This window comes from Silene latifolia, chromosome 7, assembly GCF_048544455.1.
Source record: "Silene latifolia isolate original U9 population chromosome 7, ASM4854445v1, whole genome shotgun sequence".
NCBI classification, from domain to species: Eukaryota; Viridiplantae; Streptophyta; class Magnoliopsida; order Caryophyllales; family Caryophyllaceae; genus Silene; species Silene latifolia.
This window is the reverse complement of record NC_133532.1, coordinates 101,273,236-101,290,187: the sequence shown is the minus strand read 5'-3', so window position 1 is coordinate 101,290,187 and position 16,952 is coordinate 101,273,236. Positions and strand designations below refer to the sequence as shown.

The 16,952-nt window shown below is 37.8% G+C and overlaps 2 protein-coding genes across 5 annotated transcripts; one reads left to right on the top strand and one right to left on the bottom strand.

Moving 5' to 3' along the window:
* The first annotated feature begins 7,925 nt into the window (after positions 1–7,925).
* On the top strand, positions 7,926–9,728 carry LOC141591194 (uncharacterized). Its single transcript, XM_074411572.1, has 3 exons — positions 7,926–8,405; positions 8,848–9,012; positions 9,220–9,728. The coding sequence occupies exons 1-3, from the start codon at positions 8,015–8,017 to the stop codon at positions 9,471–9,473; spliced, it is 810 nt and encodes a 269-aa protein (XP_074267673.1). The 5' UTR covers positions 7,926–8,014; the 3' UTR covers positions 9,474–9,728.
* Positions 9,729–9,921: 193 nt separating this feature from the next.
* LOC141592413 (arginine--tRNA ligase, chloroplastic/mitochondrial-like) lies at positions 9,922–16,066 on the bottom strand. Of its 4 annotated transcripts, none has more exons than XM_074413074.1 (17): positions 15,749–16,066; positions 15,522–15,658; positions 15,242–15,317; positions 14,830–14,931; positions 14,525–14,740; positions 14,117–14,197; positions 13,743–13,826; positions 13,489–13,593; positions 13,181–13,356; positions 12,395–12,479; positions 11,933–12,119; positions 11,729–11,798; positions 11,464–11,533; positions 10,952–11,038; positions 10,635–10,703; positions 10,342–10,440; positions 9,922–10,229 (listed from the first exon to the last, which is right to left on the bottom strand). In XM_074413074.1, exons 1-17 carry the CDS (start codon positions 15,755–15,757, stop codon positions 10,119–10,121), a joined length of 1,764 nt encoding a protein of 587 aa, XP_074269175.1. In that variant the 5' UTR covers positions 15,758–16,066; the 3' UTR covers positions 9,922–10,118. The 4 variants fall into 4 exon arrangements, with proteins under 4 accessions (XP_074269175.1, XP_074269176.1, XP_074269174.1 ...); XM_074413075.1 differs by having other exon boundaries at positions 15,755–15,925; XM_074413073.1 differs by lacking the exon at positions 15,749–16,066 and having other exon boundaries at positions 15,522–15,670.
* Between the last annotated feature and the right edge of the window lie 886 nt (positions 16,067–16,952).

Here is a 16,952-nt window from a genome sequence, read left to right as displayed (position 1 = left end):
TACAACTTATATAGTTACAAGCTTTATGTTGTTTCAAGTTAAAGAATAATCATCAAACAAAGAGGGTTTCGTTTTTGGTAACCCTAGAATACAGAAATTGAATTTTAAACCATGAAATTAATTAAACAAGGCTTACACGAGATCTATATACAATTGAATCCAAGAATCAATAAGTTGGGGACTAAATTTCAGTTGTTTTACAAAGAAAAATTCGAAGTATAGCTGAGATTATACCATATACTTTGAAAACAAAGGAGGAAATTAAGTTTACATCTTACCTTAAACTGATTTGGGGCAAGCAAGAGCAAGTGGAACACCAAGGTTTTACCCAAAAGCTTGAGAAATGAGGGATATGGAACTTTAGAGAGAAGGAGATGTTAAGGTGGGAGGCGGAAATAAGAAAGAAAGGAACGAAAATAGGGTTTTTGTATAACCCGCTTATGTCCCGATAAAGCACTACTCGGTCGAGTATTGGTCATACTCGGCCGAGTGTCGACTACGCGGTCGAGTGTTTAGGCCTACTCGGCCGAGTTTAGACTACTCGGTCGAGTATCCTTCTTGCTCGGTCGAATTTTAAAGAACAGAAGCGATTATTATTTTCACCAAACGGATACTCGGTTGCGTAGCTTGATACTCGGCCGAGTATGGTCTACTCGGTCGAGTACAGCCACCTACTCGGTCGAGTTTCCAGGAGTGAAGAGGGAATCATTATTTTCATTGTTCCTGCAAAATGAATAATGTCTTTTGGAGTTCCGTGCAACCGGCTCGTCACTATTAAAGCTGATTTCCACCACATAAACACATAACAACACGTATTTTTGTACATCCACTATCAAAACGATCATCATTTCTACCTTCATTCCTCACTATGCTATGAAATGACTACACCCTATCCTTTTAGTATACTTAGCAATTAATTACGGTACCTGTAAGATTTAGCTCTTATATCACATCATTACAGATTCCGCTAATCACAAGATATACGCCTTAATCACATTTACCAAGCAGCAATCACCACATAACGCAATCATCGTTTAACAAATTTATTAACTTACCTCTGGTCGCACATCGCAACCATTCTATCACCCACTCCAAACTTTCCTACACACATACCTTGACACATATCAACATAAACATAGATGCACATAATCATCACCAATCAAACCATGACTCTCACTAGCTACTCTTTTTCCCGTGTCTGGCTTAAGTTCGATGGGGCCATGATTTTGAAATGAGGGCGCCTACTCACCCAAAATCTAGCATCGGCTGGGGCTCCCAACGTACATACACCAGGTTCATTTTAATTGACACCCTATATTCATTAGATTTATTGGTTCAGGTTCCAAAATCGTCGGCTCTGATACCACTTTGTAACACCCCCGCACACCAGAACGCCTTACCAAGGACCATTCCAGTGTATGACGGTGTCACCATCTCGGTTTTCCAAGGAAGTAGACCAAATTAGACAATAGAAGAACAATTATAGAATAATAATATACCTTATACAATATGACTAAATACAAACTCTTTACAATAAAGATACATCTACAACACTCATGACACTGTATCTCTAGACTGGTAGCGTGATGACTCGATCCCTCCAATCCTAGCAGCACAATCAACAGTACCTGCTAAGCCAACTACTCACCATCCCCGAATGGATCACCGCAGACACCACAAAACAACACGGGGTCAGTACTAACTAATCAAATGTAAGACATGTCAACAATGTAAGTAGCTGATCATCCTCTAACTCAGTCTCTCGTTCTCGCACAGTAACCGACTACACACCGAAGTGTGTAGCCCTGCCAGATTACCCATCGCAACAGGTAATCCTCGCCGCCAGTGGGTGACCGCAGCCCTTCCCACCTAGTCCAGCTCTTCAACGAGGGACAACAATCCCTGTCCCTTAATTTGCACATCCCCTCTCGTGGCGGGTTCCACGGAGGGCGAACTAGGGTGTGAAGCCACTCCCGCAAGTGACTCCACCACAATCACAACACATACAACATCACTGTTGTCACAACAACTCCACACCAGCACCGTCACAACAACGCCCATACTCCGATGATCAGCAGATAACAACAATTACAATACAATCATGTCTTAATCAATTAACAGTAAACTGAGTAAGGAAAACCCTACCTCGTCGCAAAGCATGTAAGACCTCCATACACAGCCACGCACGACTCCAATAAGCATCCTAACAATGATAACCATCTCCTATTACACAACTATACTCAAAGAATTACCCAAAAGAACACAAGGCAGAAACTTACCTAACATTACGCATCGGCGGTGACATAGACGGCCACCACACACGTCATCCTTCCCCAGCGAATCCCGTCCTTCCCATGGTGAAGGTTTAGGCTATAAACATTAGAGTGTAAAGAGATGGGGTGATAGGAGAGGGATATAGGCTAGGGTTAGAGAAAGAGAAACTGTCGAGGAAATGGGGAAAAATGAAATGAATCTCGCGAACTTGCATTTTATATTAACGTGTCGACAGCAGCCATACTCAGTCGAGTACAGGAGTACTCAGCCGAGTAGGCTCTACTAGGTCGAGTATAGGTGATACTCGGCCGAGTAGTCTCAGCTAGGTCGAGTAAACAATCCTATAAACTCATGTTACAAGCCTGATTCCTCACCCATTCATCCCTAAGGTCTGTTTGGTCCACAAGATCGGTCAACAACGTTCTTAAATATCCTGGGTATTACAGTAAGTGCCTTACTCGATCGAGTAAGTGAGTTTACGGGCTGAGTTTTGACGGGTTTTGTTAATGATGCGAGATTAATATATAATGAGTTCCGTCATTTTTCTTAAATCTTTTTATCATTCTAAAAACCTAAATTGAGAGAAGGAAGTTACGTATGTTGATTCATCGCATCATTAGCAAATTCCCAAGGCTAGGAGAGTCGGATCATCTTGTTCTTTACGCCGTTGTGATCATCGTGTCAAGGGTAAGTTCCTTGTATAATTTTTATAGCATTTGGTTGAGTTTCTTTAAAACCCTAATTGAGTGATTTTGAGGATTTTGGGTGATTTGTATGTGTGTGGTAGTAATTGAATGTATACATGTTATCGGAGGAGGATTCGTAGAGGAGAATTCTGATTAGCTGCTAGATCGTCTGTGGTGGTTGCTTCTCCAGGTAGGGTTTCCCTACTCAGTATAATTACATAATGTGTAGTGATTGTTGGTTGATTCAGACGGTTGTGATTTTATTTTGTTGATTGTTTCAGACGGTTGTTGATGTTGTATTGTGGTTATTGTTTAACTGTCTGCGTTCTTCGGGGTGCGTCCCTGGCTGAGTGGAGTCACTTGCGAGAGTGGCTTCTCGCCCTTGATTCGCCTTCTGTGGAACCCGCCACAGAAAGGATGTGCACATTAATGAACATAGGTTTATCGCTCGATGGAGATAAGCGGGGATTTGGTGGGTACAGCTGCGGTCCCCCACTGGCGGTGTGGAGTATCTGTTGCGATGGGTACTCTGGCAGGGCTACACACTTTAGTGTATAGTTAGTTGTGTGGAGATTTGAGATGGATTTGTTGAGCTGTTTGTGCTGTTTGTGATATTATTCCTTTATGGTATTTGTTTTTGTGTAATTAGTACTGACCCCGTTTAAATGTTTTAAAAACTGTGGTGATCCATTCGGGGGTGGTGAGCAGTTATTGAGCAGGTATGAGACGATGCGTATGGGATAGCTGGGATGAGTCACCACGTTGCAGTTTAGAAGTCTTTCGCTGTATTTGACACTTGATAGTATTTTGAAAGTAAACAGTTTTGAGAACTGTAATCACGTTAAATATTATTTACTTTAAAATATGTTTCGTTATTGTCTTATGATTATCATTGCCTCGAGAAACCAAGATGGTGACGTCCTTATACCTAAGTGGTCCTGGTAAGGCACTTGGAGTATGGGGGTGTCACAACATACAATTCATATCATCATCATCTTTCAATTCATATCTCCCATCCTCCACATGCATACATCCACCGATTCATACCACATATTACTATATAGGTACACAAAGCACAAGATAAACACATAACGATCCCGACACATATCCTATGTGACCGGTTCAAAATTGTAGGGCGAGTTCGCGGCTTTAGGACGTCTCTCAAGTCTTTGTATTAGCTCCTATAATTCCTACCCGAGTTCATTTTAGTTTGACCCCCTATGTTCATTAGGTTCATTGGTTACAGGTTTCAGGATCGTCGCTCTGATACCACTTTGTGACACCCCCATACTCTAAGTGCCTTACCAGGACCACTAAAGGTATGAGAACGTCACCATCTCGGTTATCCGAGGCAATGATAATCAAATGACAATAAAGAAACATACTTAAATAGTAATAAAGTTTAAAGTGAATACATGTCCAACTCCAAAACTGGTAAAAGTAAATACAAATGTTCTCAAATCAAAATAAACAGCTAGTCCAAAAACAGCGGAAGACTCTAAGACTGCATCGTGGTGACTCATCCCAGCTAACCCAAGCGCATCGTCTCATACCTGCTCAACAACTACTCACCATCCCCGAATGGATCACCACAGTTTTTAAAACAGTTAACGGGGTCAATACTAATTACATAAAACAATGCCACAATGTAACAAGAACACATACAGTTCAACAAATCTCCAGTCTCCATCTCCAATCTCCACATAACTGACTACACACTAAAGTGTGTAGCCCTGCCAGAGTACCCATCGCAACAAGTAATCCACGCCGCCAGTGGGGGACCGCAGCCGTACCCACTAAATCCCTGCCCATCTCCATCGAACGATAAACCCAAGTTCATTAATGTGCACATCCCCTCTGTGATGGGTTCCACAGAGGGCGAATCAAGGGCGTGAAGCCACTCCCGCAAGTGACTCCACTCACCCGATTCGCGCCCAAGATCACAGATGATACAAACCAATCAACAATATGAAATCAACAACCGTCAAGATCAACCAACAACATAATTAACCAATAATCACAACCACAATCACCACATGCTGTGTAACTAATACTGAGTAGGGAAACCCTACCTGAAAATGTAAACACCAACAGATGATCAAGCAGCTAAGTCAGAATCTCTCCTCAACGAATCCTCCTCCTATACATACATACATACAATCACAACCATATTCACATAAATCACCCAAACCCCAAATCACTCAATTAGGGTTTAACCAACTTTAACAAAACATTATAAAATTTATATGTAAAGCTTACCTTCAACACAATGATCACAAAGGCGTAAAAAACAATGAAATCCGACACTCCTAGCTTCGGGATTTGCTAATAATGCGGCGAGGATGATTTAACGTAACTTCTTAATCTTCTCTTTGCAGGTTTAGGTTGTAAAAGTGTTTTAAGGAAAAGTGACGAACGTCTTAAATATCAATCCGTATTATTAACAAACCCGTCAAAAATCACCCGTCAACTCACTTACTCGATCGAGTAAGTGACTTACTCGATCGAGTGACCTTTTACTCGATCGAGTGTCAAGCTTACTTGATTGAGTACCCTACAGGCAGTATACTGTTTTGCGTAAAAGGTTACTTACTCGACAGAGTAAGCCCCACTCGATAGAGTACCCTAAGATACATAAAATCGTAGTATTACAGTCCACTATCCAAAGTTTATGAGTAAGAGGTGAGGGTACGTATTGGGAAGCTCTTTAATTAAACACTCAACCCCGCCCGCGGTAACAGCCTCTACTGATCGATCTTGGTTGGTTAAGTGCAAAAGTTGATAAAACGGATTAAATGCATGAATGCGCATCCACAAGTTTAAACCTAACATGTGAGATTTTCTATGTTGGTTGTTTATCCAAATATCAAGTAATTGATGTCGAGTTGGATTTAATGTTGATTTGCATGCAAGACGGAAATTAAACATCCATTTACCAAGTTAGGTTTATATATGGTGCTTAACATGATCCATTTGTCTTAAAAAAGTGTTTTAGAATGTAAAATATAAAATGCAAACGCGTCAATCTGATCCGTCTTGTATTCGGGTTAACCAAGTCGGGATCGTCCTGGACGAGTGCTGGAAATGGGACAAGAGCAGTGTCAGGCAGCAATTGAGGCGCGAACCTATTGGCGATGCAAGGGGGTCTGCCCAGATTTGAAATGTAGAAAACATGAGCTGCATTGGGGCGCGAGCCATCAGGCGACCTATAGAGCCTCTCCTGGTTGTTAAAAATGTTTGTGAATCATTTGTAAAAGGGTGTTAAAATCCGCTTTTGTTGAAAAGGTCGTTAAGACCGTTTTTGTGCTAATATGAAGAACGGGACTCAGAATAATTATCATTGTCTTGATAATATTCGATGTCGGGTTCGGTTTTGCAAGCTTGACATGAATAGTTTTGTAAAAAAAAGGGTATAGAAATGTTTGATATGAACTAATTATATTAAGTTCATTGTTTTGTAAGAAGAGTGTAAAAAAATGCTTAATATGAACTAATCATATTAAGTTCGTTGCTTTGTAATTAATCAAAGTTTATCATCGTACTCGGGTTAAACCGACATGGTATGTAGAACCAATGATGATTATCCATGTATGACTAATATGGTATTTTGCAAATGTAAACAAATGAAAAGAGGACTTTAAAATACCCTTTAAAAATGTAATAAACCAAATATTATCACCGAGTCACGGATTAAACCGTCATGGCGCGCATGAAGAGTCAAGGGTGAATATAATTCATGGTTAAAAATGCTCATCATAAAAAAGATTTGAAATGGTAAAAACCGATTGCAAATAAGAAATGAAAATAGAGGAAAAGATGAACTCAAACACATTTGAGTTCTGGCTGGGGAGGCCTAAAGAGGCGCGAGGTTGGTAGTGGTGACTACTAGAGTACCAGCCTCTGTCTCTAGTCAAAACTCAGTTTTGGTTCAATCAATCAATATTTATTTTGTATCATGTTATGCATGTTTTATCATGTTAAAGTCATGAAAACATATAAAAAGAACATGAAAGAAGAGGATTAATTACACCCTCATACTTACATGCTAGATTGCTTAACGAGAAATCGACAAAATGTAAAAACTTGTGAGTCGGAAAACTCGATTTAAAATCGTTTTTGTAAAATATGGAGTGTTGCTTTGTTTTAGTGATGGTGTAGTTGGTCGAAGTGGTAATTCAAGTGGTTTAATGCACGATGACAGTACCAAACAATGTGTAAGGCTCATATTTTCAATCCGTAAGTCGAAAATACGTGTCGTTTGTTGACTCGAGAAGTCGAGGTCTAGAATTTTAAGGGAGAAAAGAAGGGGCGGACTCTCGCGTACCTTCAAATGGTGGCATTTGAGAGGTATTTATAGAGGATTTGTGTGGTGGTGTGCGTTTTGGGCAACGTAGCCATGTAGGCTGTTTGAAGAGGCGCGAGCATGTCCGCGGGTCTTCGAGTTGTCTTGTCACTATCAAGCATTTGGATTTGTGGTTTGTTCTATCCTAGGTTTTGTAGGATATGATTGTACTTGACCATCAAGTATACCGTGTATACTTAGCATGGAAGCATTGTGTGGAGTTTTTTTTTGTGTTTGACTCGTTGTTGGAGTCAGGATTTGAATTTTGAGTCGGTTTTTGGTCCAGTGTCGGTTTTGACTCTAGTTAGTATCATTGCGATCCCGTCGTCATGCATAAAATACTCCAGGTATATTTGAAATGTTTTGAAAATGTTTTCGTAACATTTTCAAAATCGTTTTGGAGTTAAGCATTTTGTAGTCCGATAATCATCGAATGTTTGTTAACATTTTAAAACAAAGAACTCTAAATGTTTTGAAAATGTTTTCGTTTTAAAAAAACACAAGTATTTGAATAAGATATATGACGCACCATTTTATATCAACTCGAATGTAAAGTTGTCTTACACAAAATCCTTACAATTCGCTGAATGTTATAAAAAAGAATTGGAAAGCGGACAATCATCAAATCTGTTTTATTTGTAACAGAAACAGCTTATCTCTCATAACAGATTCCTCCCAAAAATAACCAACTCTTCCAAGAAACTCAACCATCATGGAAGACATGGACATACCTGAAACCAAAGACGATCTCTTCTTCATACTGAAGCGAGGCACTACCATGATGAATGCAATCGCGGCCTTAGCCGATCGCAGTTTCAACCCATCAGCCTTTGCCATGATCCAAGTCGGCAAACCCGGGTTGGATATCACAGTCCATGTCACTCACCCTCAAACCGATAAACAAGTGTTCGGCTTTCTGCGTCTCAAGGCAGCTGGGTTGCACGAGTTTGTTTGCGAGAAGCCATTTACAAAGTTGGTTTCTTTGTTATCAATTCACAATATTCTTAAAGATGCTACAGACAACAACGACACGGATTATATCGCTGTTTACGTCGTTTCTGGAACCAATCGACTTTGCTTCGCCTGGGGGCAGATAACTCGTTGTAAGAAATTTAATTTTTTTAAAACACAGAACTCTGTTCTTTCCTCTATATCAAATCCAACTATTTTCTTTACGCTTTTTTTTTCCGTAAATCATGCGAGTTATTTGTACAATTGGTCTTTTGTAAAACGGTTTTATACTTGCATTGTGTAACCCACAGAAGTTTAAAAGGCAGTCATCAAATATATCCAATTTACTACTCCGTACTATATTGTTGTATAAAGCCGTCTTATTACACAAGAATTTGCGTTATTCTTATCGGTAAAGTGTGATTTTGTCATTAAATTATGACGAAACTGTGTAGTAAAAAGCTTAGGATTAAATTAATGGTTTGTTAATGATATTTAGTAAAAATTCATTTGTCTGACTGCCTGAGGATCAAATTCTTGGACAGAGAATATTGGAAATGTGGTTAATGTAGTCGGTTGTTGTGATTATTTCAGATTCTGGGGTGCCAGAAAAATCGGTTGGTTTATATAATCTCAAATCAGAGTATGCTACGTTCCCGGATGTTTCTTATGGGTTTGAAGCTGTTATAGCATCCACGACATGGAACAACGCCATCCAACAACTCTTGCAGATTGACCCTCATACTCGGTCTACACGCGGTTCTTATTCGCCCTTCTCTTTCTTTTCTTTTTTTTCTTAATGGTCTAATGGGTTTGTTTAAAACGTTATGACCGTGTTTAAGTGATTGGGCTGTCACGAAATGGTATCAGGGTCAAGTAGCGTAGGCCTACGTATAACCTCTGATAGGTTTGTTTAAATTGCTTTAGATACAATTTGATTTGGTGAATACAATAAAAAAAATGCAGGTTGGGTGACAATGACGGCAGCAACAGTGGAGATGGAGCTGCGTCAAGGTCTAGTAGTAAGTACGGAAGAGAATCCGGAACTGCATGACGTATGGATGGACTGGAAATACTGGGAGTCACTGCACAAGGCCTTGCGTTTGACAGACAAGTGCTCTATGTACTTGGTTACTGACCCTCCTGAGCACATCATGTTTCGGTTCAAGCTCCAGGAACTCGGGGATCTCTTCTACCTCACCGGAACCCAACATGTTTGACCCTTAGCTTCTGGAGATCCATCACTTCCGTTCACTAGTCACTACTCAACATGAGAGCTTATAATAATAGGTAAAACTCGAGTGTCTTGCATTGTGGCTTTAGTCATAAACAGAAAATTCTCCTTAGTACTAGTTTGATTTGATTTGATTTGATTCGATTCATCTGTTACTGAGCTTAGTATCTGTAATTGTAAATACAGGCATCCTGTTCTTGTGGATTGTGAGTTAATTCAGTCCTGTTCTGCTTTGTTTCTACATGTGCTTTACAGTGCTTAAATATATTTCGCTTTGGGTTGATTTCTTGGACTGATTGATCATATTTCAGCTCATCTTTTCCCAAGGCTGATAGTTTGACAGCTTACAAGAGGTTTCGAGCTCAAGGGCGTAAGAATGAACAGCCACAGTTTTCACATTCGGAATAATATGCGGTCCAAATAAACAAAATGGATTGATAGTACCAACAATTGTAAAAGATAATCTTGCTTCAAATCATGAATTACAACTAATTTTTGTTACTACAGTAATTCAATAGCTAAGCAATACTGCAGTATCTAATACGGAACAACTGAACTCCAATGGTTAGTCAGAAATCACTATTCTTGTGTACAAAGAGCTAACAAATACGAAAGAAAATGCAGCAATAGGTTATATCTTGTAGACAGGAGTAATTCCGAGAAGTTCAAAACACTTGCGCATTACCACTGCTGTAGCTTCACATAATAATAGACGGCTTGTTTCTTCTGCTGAACCGTTCACCTGCAACATTTACAAAATAAGGTTGTAAATGACTCCAAAGGCTTTCGTCCCGACTGAAAAACTCAGACATCAAGGTATCATTAAAAAGAATAGCGTAACTTGATGATTTTACCTTGCAGTTATTATACAGCTGAGTATAAAAATATGATAAATTGTACAAGTAGTCGCACAGTACACTAGGCAACAGATTGCTACAAGCCTCTTCCACAATCTGAAGAAAGGAAAAGCAAACATCAGGCTATATATCTTTACAAATACTTGTGTGACACCCATTTACCTAAATGTTACCAGAAAACATAATGTTATTTACTCAAACAACCTATAATAAGATAGTTAACAACAGGTTTTTTTATATCCTGGGCTTATTTATCTAAATGTCAAGATCTACAGAAAATAAACATTCACCTCAGAAAATCGAAGCAAATGAAGCCCCAATGCACGCTCATCTGCATGATCCAAAACTAGCTCTCCACCCTACATAAAAATAAAGTCGGTAAGTCATCAGACAAGAAGCGTCAAACATAATGGCACTTGCCTCAATTAATGTACTTGAAAGTCCATTATCAGCAAAAAGCTTAAAAGAAGGTCAGATATATTGGTACTGAAATCTTTTAGAAACATTAAATAAATAAATAAATAAATAATCCAGAAAATATTCAAGTTTTCACTTTTCAGCACTTTGGGTAGTGAACTTTGAAATGAGGGGAGAAAAAATAGCTAACCTTCAGTTCTTCAATGTCTTTACCAGATTTCCTGATAATCGAACAAATTCGAGCATGTGCATAGAGTAAATAAACAGCAGTCTTTCCCTGTTTCCAAAACATAGAATGCAAATTATAACCTTTATTGCGAGGAAAAGAAAACTCAAGAGAAAGCTTACAAAAGCGTCCCTTGGTAAATTCAGTAAAATATGAAATTGCAACAGCGTCCTTTCTTTAAAAAACCTCATTTCTATGGCAATCTTCATTCATTGAACAATTTCTGAAGCTTGAATACAAGGGGAAACTTTTGTAGTTCACCACAGTTTCTTAAGAATGACCCTTGTCCATTGGGTCAAAAGTGGCCAATAAGAATGAAGCGTAGCGTGTAACAATATCATCATTATATTTTCTCTCTTCTACGGTATTTTCTAGGCCTTCCATTATATTCAAAAAACACCTTAGAAGACGGTTAACTTAATGAAAGAGGTCATCATAATCGAGAAAGAGGAATAAGAGAAAATAAGAGCAAGGACCTGATCATTAAGCATATGATCGAAGCTAAAGGTGTAGTTTGATAGTCGATTATTCACCAAGTCAGCAAACCTGATAATACATTAAAAAAAAATTATAACGAGCATATGCATAAGGAAGTTCAAGGGAGAAATAAGCAATCACATGTAACATATATCGTCTTACCAAAGACTTGGTCATTTTTCCACACGCCTCGATAGTGATACACAAACTTGCAATAAGCTAATGTAATATGGAAACAATATAAACAGAAATTTAAAAACATACTTTACGGCCCCATAACCCACTGCTTCAGCGGTCTGATCCAGTTCCTCCTCAGTCCATTCTTCAGCTTTACCTATATCAAGATTCATTTCATTTTAGACTCCAGTGAAGATTAATAGATTGTAGCGATGCCTATTTCTACAGTTAAGACAGGAAGCTCAAATAAAAGGAATCAAAAGGACAAAACTCGTATTCATTTTGTAATACCTCGCTCAATAAGTTTTTGCTTGCTCCTATTTTTGGCTTCATCAAGTAAATCAACCAAACGGACCACTTCAGAGCTTCTAGTACGGAAACGTTTGCCATCATTCCCCAGTACAAGTCCGAAACCCACATGAGTTACTTTAGGATAAGCATTGTCATTAAGCGGAAGCCACCCTGCTTTTTTTGCTGCCTGTAAAATATACTTTCCTAATCAATATATAAAAGTCATCTGAGATATAAAACCAAAACAAAAATGTACTTATCCACATTAGATATTGTTCCAAATAAGAAAACAATGACATTATATATAAAGGGTGCGAAGGAGACTACACTTAAGGTTGAGAGTCCCGGACAGGTATAACAAGAAAATTTAACACACTTGCAAAAACCGCTGAAAAGGACACTATATTATACTAAAAAGACAACTGTCACCATCTTATATTCTTATATTAAAAACATACTTACAAGGAAGAACATTTCAAAGTGCTCCTGCTGACCAACATCAGTTACATATATAATCCATTCAGCCTTTTCTTCATTGAGGCGATACCTAATTAATGCAATCAATAAGATAAGTCATTTCAAAAGAAACAGTCACACAGATGCCAGAGCCAGAATACAACAAAATGAAAAGGACGAGTTAAAGGAAAAACGAAATTCATTCTAAGAGGTTGAAAGGATTCCAAACAATGATACAACATGGCAGCAAAAATAATTACAAAGGAGCATTCCGACAGCATTAACTACTGCAGTTATAATTGACCATATCATTGCTCCATATCACCGGTTATAATTGACCATTTTCAATTATCTTTATTTGCATTGAAAGCATTTTTTCATTATTCCAGTTGGAGATGAAAGCTAACTCATTTAGCTTCGACTTCGTATATGGCAGGAATCCTAGAATGCCAGTTCATTCTGAGATACAGTTGTGACTTGTGAGTTCTGAAAAGTTGTTATTTTGTGACTGTTCTGCAACAAATCAGGATAGACTTGTCTGCACTTAAAGTTCAGAATAACTCAAGACTAATGTTACTCAGACTCTTCACATTACTTTACATGTGCATGCGACACTCAATACTGGGACATGATTATGCCAATTGGACTCTTGATTTTAAGCCAAAAACATGAGATCATTTCGAAATCTGGCCAAGTGTGACATTTGGACACACACTTGTGTAAGATGAGACTTTTAACCGAGTCTAAATATCATAGACTAACACTTTACCTCCATAAAACAAAAACACTTACCAAAGAGCTGTTAAATCAGTGGAAGCATAATTGAAACCTCCATCTCTTTTCACAACAATAAGAGGAATCTTTTTTCCAACGTGGATAACCTGAGCTCCATCGCTTTCTTCAATCAAACCTTGATTGCTAAAACCCTCCAGAACGGTTGAAATATACGGATTATAAAAACTTTCACCCTACATAAACAAAGTTGTGCGCAACAGGACTCAACCGTAAGAAACGAGCCTAGTGTAATGGTGATTAATGGAGTAGTATACACTAGAACTTTTTTAGCCATAATGCAAAGTACTTTGAAGCAACGGAAATACCTTTTCCTCTATGTGAACCCCGAGCCGTTTATAAACCTTCTGAAATTCCCTACGACTAATTTCACAGATTTGAGCCCATGCCTTCCGATACTTTGGTTCTCCACCCTGTGTATAAGCAAAAGGTGAATTAAACAGCAAAACACAAACTGTACTCGTCCTTGACTGAAACCAAAAGGGCTGGCCAAGGTCTATAGGTAGCAGATAATAGCTGTCAGATAAAACAACCTGGAAGCACCAGAAATCTAATAATTTACCTGAAGGCTCACCACCGCCTTTTGTGCCCTTTCTTTGAAGATGGCATCATCATCAAATCGTTTTTTGGACTGCTTGTAGAAGGCCTATAAACATGTCAAGCAAATTCCTAGTCAAAACAATCTCTTCTACTCCTCTATGCTCATAATACGCCAAGTGAGTCAATAATATTAAACAATTAGCTTTTTAAACAGTATCTTCTCCTCCTCTATGCTCATTCTACTCCGTATCATAAAGGAAAAAAACATTTTTAAAACAGGTAGTACATCTATCAATCTTCATTTAACAACATGTTCATTGGAAAGTAAAACGATACTTTTGTCCTACAAACAAGTTGTCAAATTCACCTCGAGTTAATCACAAAAATCCCACTCACCTCAAGATCCTTGATAGGAATTTCATTGTCATCCTCCCACTGTGGAAATTGCTCAAACAGGAACTCAATAAGCATCCCAAACTGCATATAACAATCAAATTTCAACTTCAAACCCCAAGAAAGCAGAAACATAATGAAATATTGAAGAGGATAACACCTTAAAAATGTTCATAAGAGAGAAAAAATCACGTAACTGAATATCAGTTTCCAACTCTCCATGCTTATATATAATCATCATTACTTCAATACCTCACTTTGGCTAATAAATGTTTTATCGACGACACTTAGACACTTCATTTTAGGCCAATTAAATGATGTTTTCACAAAACAACCATTTCGACACTCAAACTCACACACGCAATTACATGTCAGTCAAGTCCTACAAACATAGCAAAGAACCAATTATACCTGTGTACCCCAATCGCCAACATGGTTTCTCCGCAGCACTTGAACACCACAAAACTCAAGCATACATGCCAGAGTATCTCCAATAATGGTTGATCTCAAGTGACCTACATGCATCTCCTTTGCAATATTAGGTGATGAAAAATCCACTACTGCCGTATTGATCGACAATTTTGGAGCCCATGTTTGAATGCCTTCCCTAAGCATCATTTGTATGCTCTGCACAAGTATCCTAAATTGGTTAATTGAAAAGTCATAAACATGTAGGCTATAGCACAAAATGTTGAGCATAATGAAATTCCAATCACCTTAGCCAACCATGTCTTCGACAGAACAATATTCACAAACCCTGGTCCCGTAACAGAGCAGCTCTCTATCATTTCTGTTTTGGGCAAATTGTTCATGATAGCCTGCATAATTGTAAATTGTAACAGCAAAAAGAAAACAATCACCACCAAAGATTACTTAAATATATCAGTGCGAAAGTTCTTATTGCTATTTCAAAGGAAGTCGATATACCCTAACTATACCCATACACTTCATATACTCCCTAGTATGTGTCGCCCTGCAATGCAATTCTGTATGCAATTTCATTCTGATTCATCGGAAAACCGTACTTTATTCTGATCATTCATTATCCCCATAAAAGAAAGTACTTGAGAAACCGGATTATTTTTTGGTTGATCACTGCCAAAAAAATGTTATGCAAGAAAACTTTACCTCACCAACCGTAAGTGGGTTTTTAAATTCAGACATTGTTCCCCTAATCTTGCCGAACAAACCCATAGCATTGTTGCTGCACAAAATAACAAAAAATTGCTCAGGAATAAAATCACTGCCCTTAATCACCAGCAACAATAACCCAGTGTTTACGGGCTGTCGTAAATTTGGGGTCATACGATCTGTGCCCATCTTTACCATTGTGTTAGCAACATAAAGGGACAATTTTTAAATGACCCAACATGAAAATTGCGTACGTCAAACAACAGGTTGAAATTACCATTGATAATCGCCAAAATTAGTGCCAGAAACAGCAATCAAAGGATGCACATCATGAGCCGCATTAGGGACAGTAGCTTTAATCGCCGTTTTGAACACTTGTTCTAACTGTTGCTTCAAATTCCCTACAGTTTCTCTCTGTAAAATCATGAAAAATATATGTTTTACAAGAAATTAACAGAGAAATGGAGTATATTAGAAAGACTAAGATGAGAAATAGGAAGATACGGCTGCCATTGTCGAAAAAGATTGAATATTGGCGCGCAAACAGAATCAATCCCCTGCTTTACTTGTGTTCTTCGACGAACTATGTCAATTGTTCGGTTTCCAAAACCCCAGAAGTTTTGTAATATGGAATAAAATACGAGTGTACAATTGTGCAAAGATTTTCGCGATTCTCCCCATAGAGTGTAACCGAGTTGTATTGAACTCGATCTCAAGTGGGCTCGAGATCGGCTCGGAATTTTGAGGTTGATTTTGGAATTGGCCGGGTCGCCTGGGTGGTTTTTGAGCCTAACAATTAAAGCCTGAACTTGAATCGAATTCGATTTGTCATTTTTTTACTAACTGAAATAAATATTTTTAAAAACATATTTAATAATGAAATATTAAAATATTATATTATAATACCAAAATAACATATAATTTTGGGTTTTTCTATAATGTACCCATGTGTTTTTCCGGATTTTACAATACTAGGTTTGGTGCCCGGCCACGTCCGGACTACCTTTATTTACCATTTAAATTTTATTTTTAATGAAATATGATACGCTAAATTTGGTTAACACATACATTTATAATTTATATCTTGAAATTATGATGAGATGTAAAAATCATCAACAAATTATGAGACACGTTCACCACTCCCGTTGTTAATATTATTACTTTCACTACATCCCTTGTTAATACTATTTCTTCGGTTACTATTGTTTGTTTAAGTACTCCTGTTATTTTTATGGTTAACCCGTTAGTTATGTCAAACTCATATGTTTAAATAAAATTAATATTTTCTTAAAATCGAATTGTTAGTTAATTTTTCATACTCTCTCCGTTGTTCCTATGTTACTTTCATTACATGTGTTGTGACTACTATTACTTTCACTTCTTCCGCTGTCATTATTTTTTTTCATTACTCCCGCATTTATTATTGTTAATTTCATTACTCCCCTTGCTGCTAGTATGACTTTCCCTACTCCCGCTGCTATTATTGTTGCTTTTGCTACTCACAATGCGTCGATTAGCTTACCAATCGATTCAACAAATATAATAGTATTAGATTTATATATTTAAATAAATTTGAAATATTAAATTAGAATATTATTAAAGAGCAATCATTACTTTTTACTCATTAAATCACAAATTTAATGAATTATGAAATATTATATTTTTTGGAAATCTAGATTGATTTATTTTCATATTTATATTATATTTG